This window comes from Neolamprologus multifasciatus, chromosome 14 (assembly GCF_963576455.1).
Source record: "Neolamprologus multifasciatus chromosome 14, fNeoMul1.2, whole genome shotgun sequence".
Classification (NCBI taxonomy): Eukaryota; Metazoa; Chordata; class Actinopteri; order Cichliformes; family Cichlidae; genus Neolamprologus; species Neolamprologus multifasciatus.
In genome coordinates, this window is record NC_140452.1 from 30,466,698 (window position 1) to 30,489,441 (window position 22,744).

Sequence of the window (22,744 nt, forward strand, 5' to 3'; positions counted from 1 at the left end):
TGAGGACCATATTCCATAATTCAATACCTACTTTAAATTTGACTATTATATATAAGAGAGAGAGGGAAGAGGAAATTGAGAAATCTCCCTTCTATCATTGTTGGTATTTCACCCTCAGTTATCCATAATAACAATAATCACACATGCAGTATTGTAACTGCAGGGGTCCATAGCTAAAATTTCTTATATATAATATATATTGTAATCTATAATTCTGTGTCAATGCTACAACCTAACTAATGGAAAAATCTAGGGACACAACTATTCTTTTCTTTTTTTTACCCCAGAAGGTACCTCTCCAGCTTTTATTGTCATGGCAAGAGTTTGCATAAGGACAGCAATAATCATCAATACAATTTTAAAAGGAGCGCTTCAGACTGCGTTCAGGCCCTGTGGATATTGAGTCCGTAGTCTGGAGATCCATATCCTCTCATATCTCCTCCTCTGGCCCTCCGTCCACGTCGCACAGGTTTGAAGTCCCGTTATGTTCAAATGGTGTGATGTGTGTGTTTGAAAATGCAATATTAACGGGGTGTCCAGTCTGTTCCTCTCAATGTTATAAATGTGTTGTTTTAGCCTCTCCAACAGAGTTTGACCTGTTTCACCCACATAGAGTAGACGACATTCTACACACCAGATGCAATAAATGATGTTACTCGTATTTAGGGTCATTCTCTGCAGAATGGGTGCCCCTATTTTCCCATGAGGATTATACAAGAATCGTTTCAGTTTAAAAGCCCAATGGTTGGGTTTCCCTGATCTTATTCGCCTCATCTGTTCTGGTAGCTTGGCCCTGACAAGCATGTCTCTCAAGTTCTTATTTCTCCTGTGGGCTGAGATCGCTCTGCAGTTTTGGAATGGTGTCAAATCGGAGGTATATTTCTTAAAGTTTGTTTTGAATTTGTAATGCAATGGTAAATATGAACGCGAGTAAGTGGTTACTAGTGGCATAAGCCTGTTTGGTTCCCCCGGTTGTATCTGATTTTGATTTTGAGTCTGGTTTCCCCCTGAGTCATTTGATACTTCACCTGTATTCACTATGTTAGATTTCAGACCGGCAAGGGTGCTACTTTTAATGGCTCTAAGGAATCTGCTAGAGTAACCCCTCTTTCTGAGGCTCCGAAATAATATACTAATTGAATCCTGAAGATCTGACTTCTTTGAAGATATTCTAAAAAATCTGATGATTTGGGATTTTATGATACCCTTGAAAGTATGTTTGGGATGGTAACTACTCTTATGCAAAAGAGCATGACAGTCCGTAGGTTTAAAATAAACCTTAGTGGAAATTATTTTCAGATTTTGGTCCAATTGTTCTAAGAATACTGTCGTATCCAGGAAATTCACCTGTATCGGATGCATTTCATGTTTGACTTTGATGGAAGGATGGTGACTGTTGAGGATTTCAATAAATTCAGTGAATTTTTGTTCACTGTGGGACCACGCCCCTATAATATCGTCTAAAAATCTAAAGTAGAAAGTAGGTTTATGCGGACACTTTATCAGGGCCTCACGTTCCCATTGGCTCATGTATAGATTAGCATAGGAAGGGGCGTATCTATGTCCCATTGCTGTACCCTGAACCTGCAAGTACTGTCTCCCCGCAAACTCAAAGTCATTGCATCTTAAACAGATTTCCAACAACTGCAAAAGTTCTTCATCTGGTCTCTTAGGGTCTGGATGCTGCTCTAAAATATTTTTTATTGTTCTTAGGCCTAATTCTGTATTGATGTTCATATACAGGCTTTCAATATCGATTGTGAACAATTGCGTATTTATTGATAGTCGTATCGGTTTGATAAGTTCCAAAAAGTGATATGTGTCTTTCAGATAGCTAGGGTGTTTACAAGAAAGAGGTCCCAAAAACTGATCTATATAGAGGGAGATGTTATAAGTCGCGCTACTGCAGTCTGATACAATGGGCCTCCCCGGCGGGATCACATTTGGTACTGTCCACGTCTGCGGATCTTTGTGGATCTTCGGAAGGAGGTAAAACTGCCTATTGCGGGGTTCATCTGGGCCACTGTCAGACAATATACATGCTTAATAAACATAATTTGAACATTCATTATCTGCATATGAGTTCCAAAACAAGCTGATTTTCAATCCTCTGCTGAGATTTCCACGAACGAGGCATATATAAGTGAACTCTTATGCAAACAGAAAGTTCTGATATGATGCCCTTCTTGGAGCTCCTGTCTTTGTCGTTTGAGGGGATATAGTAGGTGAGTTATCCTGATTTCCCTATGAGACGTAGATATTTGGGGCAAAAAAAGAAGAAGTTAGTTTTCAAGTCAGTTTTAATGTATGCCTCATTTCTTCAGAGAACGTTGATAAATATTTCATCATTCAAACCCACCGTCTGATCAGGCACTGGCTGAGGTTCAAAGGTCACGTCACTGTTCCAGCTGCCTGATGGAGCACTGCTCTCTGATCAGCAGGGGAGGTTATCTCAGCTGTAAGCAACAGTGCGGCACACTCACTGGCTTTGTCAAACACATACACGCCGCTTCAGGTCGGCCATATGCACGTCTCCTTAATTGTCCGTAGGTAGCTTTGCAATGTCACAGCTGCTGAGGCCCCTTTGGTTTTAATACAGATATTTGGCCCAGAGCCCTGCATGGAGAGTGTCACTGTAGGTTGCATCGCCCTGTGGGCTGTACAGCTTGACAGCAAGAAAATCTGAACTCGAATAACCTGAGAAGTGCAGCCATGGTGATATACAGTTGATAACTCTTATTTAACTGTAAGTCTCTACACACACAGACTCTTTCGCTTGACAAATGCTCACGTAATCAGAGAATAATGAGGACACACCAGGGCATCTCCCATGCCAGCCGTTCTGATAGGGAACATTATCTCCCCTGTTTATGAGGCGCTGCAGTCGTTTGCTGTTCTGAGGACTGCTCATAGATAATTAGTACACAATTAGGACCTTTCAGCAGAAAACATCTTGCATATGACAATAAAACTTGAAACTTGAACTTCAAGTGGTGCTGAGGGTGAGTGAATATCACAAGTGGACAAACAGGGATAATAGAGGAGAGAGGACGAAAAGGGGGCAAGGTTGCACCTGATCGGCTTCTTAATACTGTGTGACGATGCCGCGCAAGCTGTGGTGAGTAACTGCAGTCTTTTTCTCTCGTGGGTCTATTTTTCCTTATTACATTCTTAAATCGGATTTTTTTTTTCTTATATTAGCTCACACTTTGTTGCGTAACACCTGAGGTCTTATGAAACCAGTGGAGTAGTTTCTCCTCCTGCCGAGAAGTTATTAAAGTCTGAAAAGCAGATTTCTGATTCGATTGCTATGAATAAGTTCATATTGTTTTTTTTTTGTCTGCTGAAGGTGCTCTGAGGTGTCTGTTGGCCTAGTGAGAGCATCTCTCTTGTGTTGTGTCAGAGTATCTAATGGGGATCTAAACAGGCAAATAGTGCACACACGGTGAAAACAAGCAGCTCTCTCCATGTCTGCGAGTCTACTCAACTTCACATGGGTTGAAGTAAAGTAGTGTGGACGCACTGAATCTAGTTTAAAGGGGAAGTTGGTAAAAGCAGCACAGATCAGAGTGTATTGGAGAAGACTGTAATAAAACAGTGTCACTTCAGGATATTTGACGCGGCAGTCATAGAGCTGTTCATCGCATGATACGGATCAGATGATTGCTTTGGTCTGCATGAGGTGGATACCCAGGATGTGAAATCGGTCTAAAGGATTGATCTTTCTGTGTCTATTAGTGAAGCTCTGTGTCACAGTCATGGCTCCCGGCTTTCTCTTGTAAGATGCTTCAGCAACAGACGATTCCACAGTGCAGTAAACCAAAACAAATGACTTGGATATCTTGTTTAACGTGATTAACCACAGATTGTTTTATTGGCTTGTTTTGTTTTTTTCCTTAACAGCCGGCCGTCTGCTCGGCTTCTTGATGATACTGTTGTTAGCATGCATGTGTGTGTTTGCGCAGAGGTCACAGCCACTTGCTGCTAATTATACATTGTTATATGTTATTTCCATTCATTCTCTGCTCCGTCTAAGCGGAGCAGCTGCTTGAATCCGAAAGCGCCTCCCAGCTCAGATGGATGGCATATAGTGGATGGGATGTGGATAAAGCTGTGATGTTCTCCAAGACTGTAACCAAACTGCACTTGTACATTTTCTTTAATGTAATGTAGTTATTTTGCAAATATGAAAAAAGTTTACTTTATCGTCCACCCGGATTATTGTCCAGACTGAGAGGAAGTTTTAGTGGCCGACGGGCTCAAGAGAGAAGAGAAAATATGAAAGAGGTCTTTTCAAAAGAGGGGACACGATAAAATGAAAAAGCCCCCTTCCCTTGTCGTTGTCTAGCCTAGTTTTTTGGGGCCAGGTGTAAATGTTATCTGGTTGCCAGCATCATGGAAAAGAGCAAATGGGCTGCTGCTGCCGCTGCTGCTATTTCTGGAGCCTGGCATTTAATCTATCTCTCGATGTACCTTCTATATTGTGGGGAACGACGGCGAGTTGTGGCCACCGAACAAACAGGAGACTGAATGTCCGCTGGTATTATATTTACTTTAGGTGACGGCTTATTAAAGCTCGAGGCTTTGCTCGGCAGCACGAAGAGAAGAAGCAGTGATTAGTCACAGGGAGGCTGTATACAGCCTTAATGAGCTGTCAACTTTATTGTGTTTTTCCTTATTGGAAGTGCTTGTTGATGCAGTGTACACAGATACAGTCTGCTACAGAATTTAATATAAGCCTGCAATCACTGGTGGGGGGGGGGGGGGGGGGGGGGGGGGGGGGGGAGCAAAGAGCAGAAATGAAGGACAGAAGTTCACTCAGTTAATATCTAATGCAAAGCTGCCCACTGTGACTGTGACCTTCAGCTGGGGTTAATCTGGGAACCAGAGTTCAATGTACGCAAGCTGACTGAGGTCAGTTGGTTCAGTTTCAGTTCGCTTCTTTTGGCAGCGCAGCTTCGGGCCTTGCCTGTGTGTTTTGCTTCCCTCTGCCTCAGACCGTGTGAAAAAAGGTTAGAGAAAGCAACCACACAGTTGCGGATGCATTAGTAGCAGTATGATGTGGGAAGTGGTCGGACTCCACCCGTTCTCGTGCACTCAACAAAGGATGTTGCACTTCCTCTCATATCACACCTCCGGTTTCAGTGAAGCTACGCCATAGGAAACCATTTACACACTTTTTATGTGTGCCATCTAATTTTTCTAATGAAAATAACTGACAGTATCCACTTCTATTAAAATCATTTAGATTTGATTGTTAAAAGTTTTGCTTGGGGTCCTACTCTTTTATATACTATTTAGATACCTATTTAGAGATCTGGATATCTTTGTGCAGAAATGTGGACCAAGATTCATTCTCTCCTGTGGCCACAAGAGGGAGCCGAGTCCATGTGTTTGTCACAAACTGACTCCTACAGCAGTGAGCAAAAATCTGTGCACTGCAATGAAAGCAGCTGAAGTGAAGTAAAAGATCCACTGGGTGGAACAGTTTCTCTATTATATCAGTGCCGATGGCCGTCCCACCTGTTAATGAGTACCTGTTGAAAGTACTACTGGAAATGACGTAAGAATAAATTATCTAGGTAAACCAATAAAGGCAATGCAAGCTAACCCACTAAAGTCATACTTAACAAATTGGAAGGTGTTTTTATTTTGCTTCTGCTATAAATTTATGTAACACATTATCAACATTAAAAAAGGCACAATTCTGCATGATGGTCTCATCAGTTAAATTTCTCCTGATATAAACATGAAGTCCAGCAGGCTCATATCTGTACCACTGCAAGACAAAACCACAGCCATATTGTCTTCAACAGCCTATAGGGAGCCGTGGCTGTTGCCATGGCAGCAAGAACTGATGATCAGCTGATGGTCCAGCATGGCTCATTACCATGGTGACGAGCCTGGGTTGTCTCACCTTGCGACCGGACTTCATCGGCAACACATAAGAATACAACCTGCAGAAAGATGCCGTGACTTGTAATACGAGCGATCACCTACACTCAAAGTTTTGTTTTATTCATGAATTTGCTTATTGTTATTAAAAGTTAATAAAATGCTGGAGGTTTATGTATATTTCCAGTCCCATGGCATATTGTATTCGAGACACCTCAATACAAATGTTTTTTTTTTTGTTACAATAGACACTTTTTGATTTTTAAATGATGTAAAAAAGTACAAGTAATCAGTATACATATATATGAAACATCTTGTGTTTTACTGACCCAGTGTCCTATTTTAGTTTTTTCTTCCCAAGCTCTAGTTTCCTTATATTTACACTTAATCTGCATTTGCTAAAATAAGCGCTTCAACACATTTGCCTGCTGTCTTACACATGGTTTAAGGCGGTATCAGTGAGAAACGATACACACAGTGAACATATGGAAACAGGACGTGTTAGCTGCTCTTAGCTACAGCAGCAGCAGGGAGGGGAGTAGTGTGGGTTCTCTGAAACACAATCACACCCCTGTGTAGTAGTACTGACTTACTCTCAAAGTGGTCAGCACTAGACTGCACCTCTGAGACGATCATTAAATCACCAGAGCAGCATTCATCAGATGATGTGTTTCTGGTTACTGGGGCAATCTAAGTCAAGCATTTAGTCCCCTTTAAGTTCTTTTTTAAGTCACCAGCAACAGAAATATCTCTCTCTCTCTCTGTGACTCTGTTACATCACCCTTCACTATATTTACCAGCTGATTGCTGGATGTTTTTTTCTGCTTCCTGCTGTTAAGTGCCAGGTTTTAAGTATTCTAAGAACAGTGAGAGGGAACTATTAAGAAATCAGCAAAAAATGAAGTAACCAAAGCTGAAATATTTGTAAATTGTGGGGATATGTACAGTACATATAGCCATGTGAGCTATTCTTAATCCCAATGAGCTGGTTATGTTATAGCATATTTACATACACTAATCATAACTACACAAAAAACATAGCCAACTTCTTTCTGTTTGTTCTTCGTGTGCTCTTGTTTTACTTTCTATAATGGCTGACAGCAAATGAAACTCTAGCCTGAAGGCTTTACTGACACAGGTTTTCTTTTGATTATTAACAAGCAAAGAGTAAAAACAAAGTACTGTCTGCTTGTTTTCCTCTGTCCTCTCTCGCTGTCTCTTAAATGTTTTGTCACCGCATGTGCTCTGCTGCTTGTTAAAGCGACAGTTTTGTTACTCTAAAGTCCCCCAGACAGCCAGCTGCCTCTTTGCTTTTGACAAATATTTACTTCTTGCCTTCTCCCTGATAGTACACGTACACACACACACACACACACAAAGTAGCTGATAGCGCACCATCTGGCCTGAGTGCGGGCTGTTAAGGGTGCGGGCCCTCACCTATTTAGAGCCATAAGGGCTCCCCGGGCAGGTACACAGCACACACACAGACACACACGCACACATACACACACACATTTCTTCTGCATACATGTGCCCACGCACATTCACATTCAATATTCACATCCACTGGGGATGTAGGAGGTGAGACAGGTAGGAGGTGAGAGCATCAAAGGATGTACCTGGTCCTGTTCTGAGAACGTCTTCATAACTACTGGCCTCGCTGACTTGCTTTGAGGATAAACAGAGATTGACTCAGCAAACTTCCAAACTGACCCTACAGTTACATCTGAGTCGGTCCTGATACAGATGCACATCTGCTAGCTTTGTGCGTGCTTGTGTTTTTCATCACATGAAAGTGACTTAAAATTATCACTAATTATGTAATGTGAGGCTCATACCTCATTTTTACCTCACAACCAGTGGTTGTCAGATGACTTTAGAGCGGTCTCTAGGCCTGTGTATCTTAATCCTACACTGTAAACAAGATTTTGCGTTATGTGGTTAGCAGTGACATTAAGAGATGTTTCTTCATTCAGAGTAAAATGAGATCTTTGAGCAATATTGAGAGATTTGTTGCACAGCAAGAATTCATGTTTGGAGAAAAACTAACACATATCTGACTTTGGTAGTTTTTCACAACCAAATTTGCTAGCCAAAAAACTCAGACTGCTCTAAACGAACAGTTTTAGACAGTTTTTCCTATTCTTTGTTGTAATATAGTAGTTATTTGCTTTTTTGCAAATGGCAACCCCTCCCTTATTTAGGTCTCTTCCTGTTAGGTGGGAGTTCTTCCTTTTCACTGTTGCCAAGTGTTGCTCATCGTAGGAAAGTCGATTAAAAGGCTGTTTCCTTAAACCAGTGTTTCCCAACCTTTTGGAACCACGGCACATTATTCACATAAGAACAATCACACGACACACCACCAAACAAAAATGTCACAAAAACCATATTGATAATTTTTCCCCACACACCAGCTATAGCAGAATTGGCTCGGTTTGTCCCCAGTATACCTTTTTTCCTTTCTTCTGACCACTGCTCATGCTAGGGCCTTCATCTAGGTCGGAATTTTCTCCAGGACCAGGTCAGATTGATTACATTTTCTTTTCAAATATCTATCTATTGCTGTTACGCACTGCATCGTCTCAGAGCATGAGTATTGTGTAATTTCTTCTTCATCTTCTCTTTTACTGGCAGTTGGCAACCCATTTAATTAGAGCAGTTGGTTCTACTGCCCTCTAGTGGAAGAGAATGTAATTGTTCTGCCCGTTACTCACTCGCTCAGAGTACTAATCAGGTGGAACCAGCTAATCTTCCACGGCACACCTGATCATTTCTCACAGCACACCTATGTGCCGTGGCACAGTGGTTGGGAAACACTGCCTTAGAAAGTTAGATACAGCAAGGGGCTTCACCAAGACCCAGTGCAAGCTAAATATACAATATACTCCATGTAAGTACTGTAAATACTACTTTAAGTATGTTAGGAAAAAGTGACCTGCTGTAAATCAAATAATTTGAATAGTCGTTAATAACGTACACTTTTTGAGGAAACCAATAAAAACTTAAAAGAATATGTCCACATTTTTAAGTGATAGGTGTTGGTATGTGTTATGTACTCTCTCGCTCTGTCTTGTTTCTCCAGGAGTCATTGGCTGGCACCGTTGCCATTAGAAACAAACTCAGAATAATTTATTTTTTTCCTAGGATTTTGTCTGTTGACGATTTTTGTACACAAACACTTCAGACCTACATACTGGCAAATTACAGTCCATCTCCTCAGTCTTTCAAAGCAAGCAGAGTGATGCTGTGGAAAGCGTAGAAAATGAAAAAGGGAATAAGCGAAAGGATGGAGATGGACTTTGGGTTGTCTGGAGGAGTGAAAGATGGATCAAGGGCGATAAAGAGAGAGCAAGGAGACAATAATAGAGCAGGGGAGACAGATCCTTTCTGAGACCGAACAAATAGAAAAGAGAGGAGAAAGTTTGACCTTCCTTCCTTCCTTTCTTTCTGGCACAGCCGTCCACCCTGCATAGAGGAGATGCTCTTAACATCTGAACGAGTAAAGACTGAAGAGAAAAGTAATAAGAACTGAAGGATGGAGGGACTGAAAAACAAGATAGCTTCTCTCTCGGGAACAATGAGCTGTGAACAGTGAAAAAGGAAAGCACAGAAATAACAAAGAGGAAAAAATGAAGGTGCAGTGGGGCTGTGAAAGATCAGTTTTTTCTCCTCTCTCTCTCCTAAAGTTCGACCTCTGTTAGTAAAGGTTTGTGTGCGAGAAGCAGCACGTGTCAGTTGCTTCTCTCGGCCCCTGTGAGGTCATCCGCGAGCGTCCATATGAAAGCTCTTGACAGATGGTTCAGCGCTTGGGCGCTGATGTGATTCAGAAGCTTATTTCGAGGATTTAGTGAAACTGTTAACTTTTTATTTTTCAGTGTAAGACCATCTCTTAATCTTCCATGAGTATCAGTGACTCATCATGGTGGCTCAGCGTGAGGTTTGCATATTCTCTCTTTCCTTCTGCGGGTTTCCTCTGGGAGCTCAGGTTTTTAGCACCAAATAGGGGAGGTTATGTTCTCCTTTCAAATGCCCTTCACCAAGCCACTGGCTTTTATTCAGCTCTACGTTTTACATGCAGATGCATAAAAAAATGAGCACACCCAATTTCCCTCCAACCGTGTCCATTTTGTACATACATCAGAGGCAGGGAACACGACCCTGTCAGAGCCGAACTCAAATGCAATTGTCTTTCAAAGGAATAATTCATCTCCATATGAGCAACCTGCTGATACCCTCAGCTTAGCCTTGCTTGTTTGGCCCACACATTGTTGCTAGCAGCTGAAATGGTAATGACTTGTGTTGATAGATCTTTGCAATTTACCTCAAGTCACTACAAAATCACATCACGTGCACCAAGTGACAGCTATTTGTGCAACATGACTGGGAGAAAACATTTAAAGCAAGCAGATGGTGAAACCATTAAAACGGTTGATCAAGTCTTACCCTCTTTTGTTACTGTGCTATATCGATCCCGTTTTCTATTCTCACATGGTAATAGTAATAATCATATTTTTGAAATAATAGTTTCTTGTAGCTGTTGTAGCTGCAGCAAAATGTCAGTAGCCTATGCCTCTATTGACAAATGCTATTAATAGTGATGTATAAAGCAGTTCTTTTCAGGATGGAAAAGCTAGAATCAGTGCAATAAACACACACAGAATCATTACTTTTCTTCTGCCTCGCCACTTCAGGAACATTGTGGAGTTTATCCCAGTTATCATAGCTATCATAAGGTAAAAGGTGGGATACCCCTTGGACAGGTTGCCAGTCTATCATATGGCTAGCACAGAGAGCCAGACAATCATATCAGTAGTTTTGGACCACGTATCTTTTGGCTGTGAGCAGCTGTTCTAACCCCTGCACCAGTGCACCAATATGCCTAAATATGTTTTTTGTAGAGAAAATGAACAAAAATTGGCTGTAATTCCCGAACAGTTAACAGAAAATTCTGTAAAACCCTTTAAATTAATGCTGAAAGTCTTCAACTTGATTGCTTGAGTTAAAATCCGCAAAGTGGTGTTGTACAGATGCAAAATTTGTGTCTTTGTCCAATAACCTATGCACTCACTAAATGTTTATTTTAAAAAGGCTTCAATAATGGATGATAAATGGTGACCACTTTAACTGACAGGCTGATGGCGACACAGACGGCTATAGCCGGCAGCAGCCTGTCGGGCTTCATCTCAGCTAATTGGAGTCACTGACCTCGATCTCTCAAAGGTGTTTGTGGTCTTGGCGCCTTTGGAGCAGTTATATTGGAATTATATGGTTCCTATGCAGTTGATTATATTAAAGGCTATCAAAGAAGTCTGTGCTGCTGTTTTGGTGATAGAATTTCTGCTATTTTATTAGTATGTCTGTGAAGGTTCTCAGTCATCCAGGTCATCGTAGTCAAAGGAGTTTGCAAAGAAAGGCGTCTGGACTTCTTTAAGTTACTTGAAGACGTTTCACCTCTCATCCGAGAAGCTTCTTCAGTTCTAAGGTCAAATGGTGGAGAGTCCCAGATTTAAACCTAGTGGGAGTATCCCCCCACAGAGGGACAAAAGGACCCCCTGATGATCCTCTAATCGCCTGAGCCAAGGTGTGGAACTGGGTGTGGGTCCCAATCAGCCAGAGTTTCAGGTGAGTTCATTGTGAAACCTGGCCCCACCTTATCATGCGAATTCCTGAGGTCAGATGGCCCAGGATGTGAGTGGGCGTTAAGGCGTCTGGGAAGGGATCTCAAAACTGGATTATAGATGGCAGAGAGTTGGTGTCGTAAACCACCGCCTCTGTTCAAAGATGGTCGCTCACACTGGACATAGATGGCTTCTTTCACTCCTCTTTCAAACCATCTGTCCTCTCTGTCCAAAATGTGAACATTGGCATCCTCAAAAGAGTGTCCTTTATCCTTAAGATGCAGATGGACAGCTGAGTCTTGTCCTGTGGAGGTGGCTCTTCTGTGTTGTGCAATTTTATTAGTATGTTACTTAGCACTAATTAGCAGGTATCTATGTGTGTGTGAGGCAGCCGGTGTTTGAAATACATGCTTTCATTGGGCTTAAAGCTTTCCTTTTTGATAACACTTCCAGTTAGGCCTGGATCAGGTATCTCTTAGTGATCCTGCTATAGTTTCAAACTCCTGGGAGATGTCCCATGATGCAATTTGTCTCTATTTCACCCTTTTTATTGTCATTGCATTTATAAGCCTTTTGCCATAGTTTGTGCTTTAGTTTATATTTCTCTTAGGCTGGTTTTGCTAGACGGTTCTTCCTGTTAAAAGGGAGTTCTTCCTTCCCACAGTTGCCAAGTGCTGCCCGTAGGGTGTTGCCTGATTGTTTGAGTTCACTCTTCAGTACTGTAAGATGCCGAGTGGTGCTGGTGGCACCACAGTGGGTTTGTCCATCTTTTATACACAATCTGCACCATCATAGTGAGGGAGAAGGAGCATAGGTTACAGACAGTGAGATTATAACAGAGGAAGAGCAAACAAAAGTTTCTGAAGCTTCAGATAATAAAAGGAAAGCCTGTGTTCAGAAGAAAGATGACAGTCATAAAATGGAAGGTGGGAACAAACAGATTACCTTTGGTGTGGCTTTTTCCTTTTAGAGGGATACATTATACGTTATCATCTTCTGCGTTGGTGCAATTACTCTTACTGCTAGAAGGGGAAAGACAGACAAGATCTGCACTGCGGGTTTCACATATAGTGCAAGTGCAGAATACAGTGACAAACTGTATTACACATTGTTTGTGACTGCATTTGTTTTTCTCTCACTTTTCTTCCTTGATGAGTTCTTCCTCTCGTGCCCCTTCAATGTCTGTTTCCCAAGGTGCGTATCTAAACGCATGCATGTGCATTTCTGTGTATTTCGCGTGGGGCAACCAGCTGTCAGCCGAAATCCCACTCAACCAACCAAACTGAGAAAGCAGGAAATTGATTTACCTCTCTGATGTTACGCATGACATTATGGTCCCAGGGGACATGGAGAGAAACAAAGGGATAAAAGAGTTCCACAAACCTCGACTGAGCAGTGCTTTATAGAGGAGATGAACAGGGGAACGAGAGGGCGTAATTAAACTGAAGATGCTTGTTTTTTCCTGTTGTGTCACATGATGCAGCATCTTCGAAATTCTTGCATTTGCCCGCCTATGTTTTCACACCTATCAGAAATCCATTTGCAGTCATCCCAGCGATTACGTTTCAAAAATGCACGCAGTTTATGCGTATGCAAGAGAGAAGAAAACATCACCCGAAGCCAAATTACAGATACATCGCAAGCAGAGATAAACAATCGAGCTTCAAATAGCCCAGAGTGTGTGAAAATAATTGTCTGATGACATTTCTGTTTTGGTGAAATGACAGCACGGAGCAGAGAGCTAGTCAAGGCCAGTGTGCTTGGTGATTAACAAAGAACTGTCTGTGATTTGACACTGTAATCAGCGCTCACAAAGGGACAGATATATCTCTTATTCAGCACGGCCCTGCATCACTCATCCTATTTCTCTCCTCTGACTCTGTTCTCTCACTTGCATTTTCTCTCTGCCCTCTGCTCATTTATCTTCTTGTTTGCAGTGTGTCTTTGATTTCCTTCCTCAATCTTGTTTCCTCATGTGTTTTTAGGCCTTTTTTCACGCATTCTTCTCAGTGTTATTCTTTTAGTCTTCCTGCCACAGTTTATTTTGTATTTGTTTCTCTAGGTTTTGTCTGCAGCATCTGTGTCTCAGTGATGATTTGAATGAGTCTTTTGTCATTTTTTGGAGCGAGAAGCAGAAGCAGCCTGGCGGCTATAACATACTCCAGTATGTTACTGCTGGAGTAGGGAGGACATGTAGGCATGCACTTTGTCCTGGCCAAACAAGTTGTAATCCACAACTGGCATGAGGTGCTGACAGTTTCTAATAATCTGGAGAGAGTCGTCCCTTCGGGCCTGTGTGGGGTGTTCTCTGCCTGTCTCTCTTGATGCACGCTCTTTGGCTCCAGCACCCATGACCCTAAAATGCATGAGTGGTTTAGAAAATGAATAGATAGGAGGATAGATGCAATCACATTCTCTCCATCCTCCCTAACCTCCAGATTTTTATAAGACTGTGCAGATGCAGGGTGGTGTTTCTCTACACAGCTGTTACTGATTCACTTATGTCGAATCAGTGATTTTCCATGAAGAGATGTGTGACTGCACGATGAAGTCTGAGGTCCAGGGTCAATTTGGCATGAAAGTTTTTTTTCTTCTTCTTTTTTTAAATTTCCCCTCAAACAAAAGCTTTTCCAGTTTTTCTTGGTGTCCTTAAAAACTTGACTTGAGTCCTAAATAATCTCTGTAACTTTGAAAGTCCATTACTAGGCAGCAAGTACTTCTTAAATCTATTTGTTAGGAGGCATTCACTCCAAAACATTAAAAATATCCTATCCATCCATCCTCTTCCACTTATCCTTTTTAGAGTCACAGCCCACATAGCAAAATTGGTATGGCCCAGATCTGGCCCACACAATGTGCTTACACATGGCCCACATACCGCAAAGAATGACGGCCCTTTGGTGGCCCAGACACACTGGTGGTCCTGTGCTGGCCCATGTGTGGATTACCTCTGGCAAACCTGATCTGGCCACCAAAGGGCCGTCTTTTTTTGCGGTATGTGGGCAATGTGTAAGTTGTGTGCAGCCATAGGCCAGTTGTAGACACACTGGTGGCCCTATGTTGGCCCAGAACAGTTTCAGCTCTGGCCCCAGACGTCAGCCTAATGTGTACCTTAATCAAGCTATGTAATAACAACATGTGCCGGAACATAATAGTGCAAAAATAACATGGCGAAACTCTGTTCAGACAGTGAATGGACTGATAACACTTTACTACTCTTCCAGATTGCTCAAAGTGCTCTATACAACATGCCACATTCACACACTTTCTCTAAACTGAGTGCTTCCTAACTACATTCATACTCTTGACATGCAGACTGGAGGAGCCAGGGATCGAACCACTAACCCTCCGATTAGTAGGTGACCTGCTCTACCTCCTGAGCTACAGCCACCCACTGGCAACGATGAGTAAACCATCACTAGGTTTGGGATAAAGTGTACACTCACAAACCTGTCAAACCTGTATTTGAAACATTGGCTACCATAGCAGTATAGTATTGTAACATGGCATTTGGGTCTTCTAACTAAAATAGGAAAATATGAACATAAATGATGCCAGACCTGGCCCACTTCTGGTTGACATACACCCTGCCATGACACTGGTCAGTCAGAAGTGCCAGCTTGATGCCGGATCTGGGCCAGACCTGTTTTCTGTGGACCTGGGCCACATACACCAAACTACAATCGAGCCAGATATGGCATGCCATCACATAGACAGTGCCATCTATGCCAGGCCTGGCCCATATCTGGATGGCATATGTCTTATCATGCCAGAAGTCAGCCAGCAGTGCCAGCTTGATCCGGGCCAGACCTGCTTGCTGTGTGGGAGGGGGGCTGGAGCCTATCCCAGCTACCATAGGGCGAGAGGTTGGCTACACCCTGGACATGTTGCCAGTCTATCGCAGGGCTAACACATAGAGACAGACAGACATTCGCATTCACATTCACACCTATGGGCAATTTAGAATTACCAATTAACCTAACATAAATATCCCACCATAAATTTTAATTGAAAGCGGACGTTACTGCCATGACCTTTTTTTCTGGATAACCCTCAATCCTCAGTATGCTACTTATCTTTTATCCATTACATAATGTGCCAGGTTTGGATTCTGCTCTGCTTGGAGTGTAACAGTGTCTTTCTTGCCTCTGTATGATCACCTTCACTTTGGGGATGACAGTAATCGCGAGTGGTGCCCCGGTTTGCTGCTTCATCCTGTATAAATTCTCCTCTCCTGCCTGGTGCTGACAGAATCCAGCCATGATGGTGTCCGTGCTCTGGCTAGGTTATCCGTGTCACAGCCTATCTGCAGACCAGACACCAATAGTCCTCATGATGGATCATCCATCAGCCGCCACTTTGGACGCTGTGGGGACAAGAGGGCAGTTTGAAATAGCTGTCTGGGCTGTAGTGCTGCAGTATGAATGATTGCATATGTGTCTAAGTGTGTTTGTGTGTGTGTGTGTGTGTGTGTGTGTGTGTGTGTGTGTGTGTGTACAGGGGGACCTTGAAAATGTCTTCTCTTATTATTCTTCTCTGAATCTCACAGAACTATTCACAGGTTCTGCTGGTACTTTTTCACACAAGACACACACGCACGCGCTCATGCACACACACATACGCACACTCAAAGACAGCTTTATCGCTATTTCCTCTTTAGTTTATCACCCTTATTTCCCACAGGTAGGTGCCAGGGGAAGTATACCGCTGTTTGTGTGTGTTGACAATCACCCTCTAACAAAGTTGCGCAGTGCAAACAATCCTGTCATTATCAGCAATGTAGAAACACTCTTTACAACAGTGCTGGATATCTGTGTGTCACCAGTCTTGTCGACATGTCTGCTGCACATATTAATGTTCAGTTTGAGATGAAATTACAATCAGGATGGGACCAAAACATGATTGAGTCATCCCATTCGAATTCAGCAAAACTTACAAGTCAGTACACTGAGAGCAGTCAAGCTTAAATTAAAGCAATAACACAACAATTTCTTGCAAATTGCCTTTGCTTCAGTCTATTTCCCACTGAAATAGGGCAACTGTAATGGTTTCCAGTTACTTGATGAAAGCTTCTGCAGTTATTGCTTTAAACACCTTACGGTTAATGAGTGTTGTTTTGTTTTAGCAGAATATGCCACAAGTAAGACCTTTGAATTGTGCTTTGTTTGCCGACACTTTAAAATAGAGCCTACAGCAATTTATTATGTACACTTTTGTGGTACTGCTGTACTTTACTATTACAGATTGTAACAACACTAATGATATCAGCATGGGAACATTATGGGAACAGTGTATACTGTAGTAATATTGTATATAACCTTCTGCTCAGCAATCTCGTAATCCAAAGATTTACATGTTGATTGCTGATTGGAAAATTCTTTCTTTATGTGTAAAGCATACAGACTTAGGTAGGATCTAATTCTGCATGCTAGATGTTATTTTACATTTTTTTACAGAATTCTAAAAATATGCTATTTTACCTCATCATTAACAAGCCTACATACATACTAACAGCTAACTACACATTTAGCGCTAAAATACTCATCTGAAATACCTGAAAGTCTAAAATGTGCTTTCTCTCTTTAGTCTGCATTTTCTTGGTGTGACACATTGCACTCTGCATAGCCTCTATTTTGCATGTCATTATCAGCTCATATTAGCCATTTGCCAATCTACAGGTATTGTAATTTATAACTGCCATTAAATTACATTACAAAAAAATCACCCTTCAACCATGTCATGATGTTGCATAGTGTCCAACTGCTGACGACACACATATTTAACACACCAAAAAATGTAACCAGGTAAATAATTGGCTTTCATACAGCAAATGTTAAGGAATCTGCCTCTGTTTAGTCCAGCGATGTCAAACGTATCATTAGTCACATACAGCTGATTATGGTCTTAAGTGGTCTGGAGCAGTGAATCTCCTCTGCCGGTGAGTGTAAAGAAGTTTAACTACACATTTAATCCCTGATATATTTTAATATAAGGAAAAATTGCCATTTCAACAGTAGATCTAGTTTTTCCACATGATAAAAAAAAAAATCCTTTTGTTTTTGTTTTTTTTTTTTACTGTGAACCCACTGTAGAACTCATACACTTCATTTTTAAAGTAGATGGTAAAAAAAAACAGGAACTTTCTGCTATTTATTTGTTTATCTAGTACTTATTTTACTTTAGTGTTGTATGATTTGCCGTGGGAGAGATCTTTATCAGTAGGAAAAGGTGTAAAACCTATCAAACTAAAGTTAAAAGTCTCAAATTTATGTCCTCTTTTGCTTGCTCCGAAAATGTCCAGTGAGTCAGATCTGAATGTTTAGCGGGCCGATTTTGTATGTTTACTGTACATTGGCGTAACATAGTTTTACTTCAGCAAATATTCACATTGGTGTTAAAAATCTGTTGGGCTTTAATAAAATAGTGACTTTGGTATCAATCACCAATGCTGAATTTCAAACCATTGGTAAACTAGTCTTCATGCACTGATTTCCCTTTGAACTTTTTTCTGCAGTGATGAGTCAAAATATTACAGGCCAGACATTATATGATAATGGCCTTTCCACAGTAAAAGGTTCATAACAGGCTACAAATAAAAGCAACATTTAAACACAGAAAGACATAGTTATTTCTTGCACATTGCCTCCCTGATCACTCACCTAAAACGCGAGTTGGCTTCACACAGGGAGGGAAAATGCTGTTATCAAACACATAAATTAACAGTGTCACGCACAGACACAGACAGACACAACCAAACGTGCACCCGCATGCATGGTGTTAGTTGGCCACACCAACTCCAGTTGGGATAAAATGCAGTTCTTCCACAGTTAGCATGCAAAGCACTTGATTGAAGCATAAAATGTAATGCTCCAAGTTTTTACGTTTTTTAAAGCAATATAATTAGATATTTGCATCATTTTGCGGTTATGGGTGTTTGACTGGCCTCGGTCTGGCACAGACATATAAAGCAACAACTTGTACAGTGTAAAAACAGCTAACAGCAATGATCTCATATTCTCTCTGTCGTTTTTAGAGGTTTGTGTGTGTGTGTGTGTGTGTGTGTGTGTGTGTGTGTGTGTGTGTTTGCATGCGCTGACCATCATACAGTAGACTTTCTATCTCCACCTTCTCTCTCCCTCTTTTCTCCTCCTTCTCCATCTGTTGCCCCGTGACAAACACATGGTGTCTTATTTGGTCAACTCAGCAAGGCTCCCAGCTCTGTGGGCTAGTTGCAAATACACGTGCACACACACACAAAAAAGCACACACAAGGCTCTCCACCATCTCTCATGCATTGTTGTGCATGAGAGGTGGCATAGAGGCATAGAGCCTGCCTCACAAAAATGAGGCAGGCTCTATGAAGAGGTTTATGCGTCACTTGGGCACATAATTTCTAAGCGTGGAGGTCAAAGGGAAAAAAAAAAAAAGACAAAACAGAATGATAACCCTTAGTAATGGTATTTTAGGGAGCAGACTGTGGTTCATTCAGTTGAAGCTGTCAGCAGGTTCATACTGTGCGCCCTGAAATTGTGCCAGAGTATTAATATAGCCCACTGAGACGTGAAGAAACGAGACAACAGAGCAAAGGAAGATTAGACTGGAAGAGAAGAAGGCATAAATACTGTTAATTGTGGGCAGAGAAGGTGAAATAGACCTACAAGGATAAAACTTGGCCCTGGCTTTTTATGAACATCATATTTTGGTCCCGGTCTATCACCTTCCACTGCTGGGTAGACATCTGTGTGGGATGTAAAACACCTTTGTGAACAACAGAAGTTCTTGTCTTTGAAGAGATTCAAAGGCAAGGAGACTGCTTAAAAGGTGTGGGAGTCAAAGCTTTTCCTTGAGATCTTCACAAAGCGATAATCAAATCACTTCATCTCTGAATATAACTTGCAGCATTTTAACACTTTTTTGGTAAGTTAATTTTTAAATTCTTCTGGTGAAGCTTCCAAGCACCTATAATTCATTCTAAATATCTGAACTTAAATTGGGAATGAAAAAAAACAAACAAAAAAACCCTGCAAAAATAAAAAAATCATCAGTTGACATTAGCAGTTATAGATTTAGTAACATAAACAGATTGTGCCTGCTGGAACTCTTGGTGAGTGTTAAGCCGATAATGGCATGTACAGTGATAACAGCATGTAAGAGATGCACATGCCTGAGTCAGCTAGGGGCAGGGTAATCACAGTAGCGACTGTACAGTGTGGTTGTGTGACATGATGATGTGCTTGTGGAGCGAAGCAGTCATCATGCTGCCATGCGTGTTCCCGTCAGTCGGCTTGTGTTCTACTATTTCATCCAAACAGCTTTTAATGCATGCATTAAGTGCACTTCAAATAGCACTTGAAATGCAGAGTGCGTGTATGCACCTGGGCACCAAAGGTCTGCTAAAGAGCTATCCAGATGTTAGGACAAATAACTCTTCATTACTGAGAGAAACAAAGAATAAATCAAAGTGACGGGCGATACGTCACTGCTGGCGTATGAAAACTCCACGAACACAACAACCAACTGATCTGATCAGGGTTGGACAGAACATAAACGAAGACGGTCTGAAACCCCTGTGTTATTTGGGCCCTAATAAAAAGGGAAAAAGTGTGTTCGTGATCGGCAGTGGCGGCACAGAGGACCACGCCCATCTTATACAGGCTATTTCATTAACCTGCATATATAGTTTTCTGTTATATATACATATTACAAAGTTTGAAAACATGATATAAGTGCTCAGTTCACTTATAATAGTCTAGTTAAAATTCTCATTTCTTCTTGTAGTGTCATAAACACCAGCACCGAGTTGGAGTTTATTGCCTCTTTCATACATTTTTCTGTTTTGTGTCCCATTATAAAAGACACTTGTTTTCCTTTGCCTTTCCATTTGCCAGTTTAAGTCGTATTAACCACTCGAGCTTTCTGCATTGCTTAACGCCATGCATGCGGGTGCACGTTTGGTTGCGTCTGTCTGTGTCTGTGCGTGACACTGTTAATTTATGTGTTTGATAACAGCATTTTCCCTCCCCTGTGTGAAGTAATAACTCATCTCTGCTCCGTTGTCTGCGAAGTACAGACAGCAGGCTGTAGTAAACTTATCTTAAAGTAATAATCCAACACGTTCTGTGGTTTATTTCGCTGCTGTGTAGCTGATATGACACAACAGTAATTCATGAAGCTTTCACGTTTAGAAACAGCTGTCAAACTGGTCTGGGAAAATCCTTTATCAGCAGTTGATGATTCATTTTATGTTGCCTGCAGAGGAAATGGGTAGTTTGCATGAGAGGCTACAGCTGCCAGACAAATACGAAAGCCACCCAGAGACACTTAGATTTTATTAACAGAAGCCGAAGACAAAAGGAGCAAATTAACTGGACAGAGCAAGGCAAGCGTGCTGAGAGAAACACAACGTCTCTGTCAGCTTGCTGTCTCGTTTTTTTTCCCCAGTTCTGTGGCTTGAAGGCTCCCCAGACTTAAGTATCTCAATATTTTGTGTGGCAATATTTTATCCTTACAAGCCCATATGGAAAAGAAATAGAAAAAAACGCAAAAAACACTTGCATCAGATTTGGCCTATAGTGAATCATATAAGGCTTATATGATTTACTCATGAAAGTGGCCACTTTCATATATTGTTTTAATAAGTATCCAAAACATACAAGTTTCATTTATATAAATTTTCAAGGGATCTTATATCTGTTTTCACTCTTGTATGCTTTTCATACAAGTTTCACACAAGACAGATACAAACTTTATAAGATTTATATATCTTTTCCATATGGGAGGACACCAAATATTGCTATTTTATTAGATACATTAAAATAATTGGGGAATATTGTAAACAAGAAGGCTCGTCTCATGCACCATCCTGAGATATTGTTAGCAGGCACATGCAGAGGGGGGGGGCTAGAGGGGCTTGAGCACCCGCCCCTTTCCTGATGGGTGCCCAAAGTGCCCTTTTGTTGAGGCAACTTTTTAAAAAAATATTATTAATTATTTTTTTTAATGTCTGTGTGCGTGCGGAGTCCTGTCTGTGCCCCTCAACAATAATATTTAACTATTAATCACAGTTTTGCTACATAAAAGGATCTGGCTTGCATCAGTCACATGATCACATTTAACCAATGATCGCCCTTGACGGCAAAACGCGCTGGTTATGAGCCGGGAACGAGCTCACAAAGAGCACGCGCATTTGCGGTCGGGAGCTGTAGAAGAAACACAAGTTAACTCAGAGACACAAACTGATGCGACAAAACCAGTAAGTAGGTGTACAGCGTACACTGTAGTGTATAGCACACAGGAGTATTAGCTTATTACGTACACGTTGGTAAGCTGTCTTGTTGCAACTGACGAACTGAAACAAACGAGCGTGCTGTGTGTGCAACAGCGCGACAAACATTACCTGTCCTTTTATTAACTGCACAAGTAGTGCTGGTCATAGCTGCTGGCTACCTGTGTAAGGCTGTCATGGGTCTGTAGCTCTGTCCACCGTTTTAGGGAATATATTTAGTTTTAAAGTATTTAGAACATATTTAGTTTTAAAGTAATTTTCTGGGCTTTTCCTGCCTTTCTGGAGGGATTATATTTCACTAAAAAACGATCTAATATGCATGTCCACATAATTATGCATTATTATATAATATATTAAAAAACACACGCTGTATTTTAAAGAACATACATTAAGAAGCAGATTATATTAGATTTATATTTTACATAAGACAAAATTTGGATATTACAGCAGTACAATTATTGTATCTCTACAGTTTAAAAATGTAATAAGCTTTGCCCCTGCACAGAGTGGATAGTGAAACAAATGGAATCATCGTAAATACATTATTTCATATTTATTACTTCCCCCTCCTCATTGGTTTATTATTGTAGCCCTAGTAATAAATAATAATGTAAGGATTCTGGATCAGCACAGTGATGCCCATAGTATATACAGTATTCTGAAGAAGGTCTAAAATGTCACTGTGTGTGCGTGCATGTGTGTGTTTTATTTAGATGGATTTTTAAAAAAAATATTACTCATGATATAACATTGTCCAGACATGTCTGGTAAGGACATGAGGAGAAAACAGTAGGAGCTGTGTGAGGCTACTAAAGGCAGTGGATCCCTCAGCAGCTGGATTACAAAGAGCACATGTACCAGTTGTACCAGTTATAACATTTTTCTCTCATCATTTTATTATAGATTAAGTGCAAGAGTTGTTAGGTGTGGATTTTTAAATTATAGT

General features: G+C 41.2%; 1 protein-coding gene across 1 annotated transcript in view; it reads left to right on the top strand.

Annotated features, from left to right (window-relative positions):
- Positions 1-3,098: 3,098 nt before the first annotated feature.
- rap1gap2a (RAP1 GTPase activating protein 2a) overlaps positions 3,099-22,744 on the top strand; it is a 79,589-nt gene continuing 59,943 nt past the window's right edge. Inside the window, exon 1 of the mRNA XM_085130296.1 lies at positions 3,099-3,118. Within this exon, the coding sequence (XP_084986422.1) occupies positions 3,102-3,118 (17 nt within the window). The 5' untranslated portion in view covers positions 3,099-3,101. The remainder of the gene's footprint in view (positions 3,119-22,744) is intronic.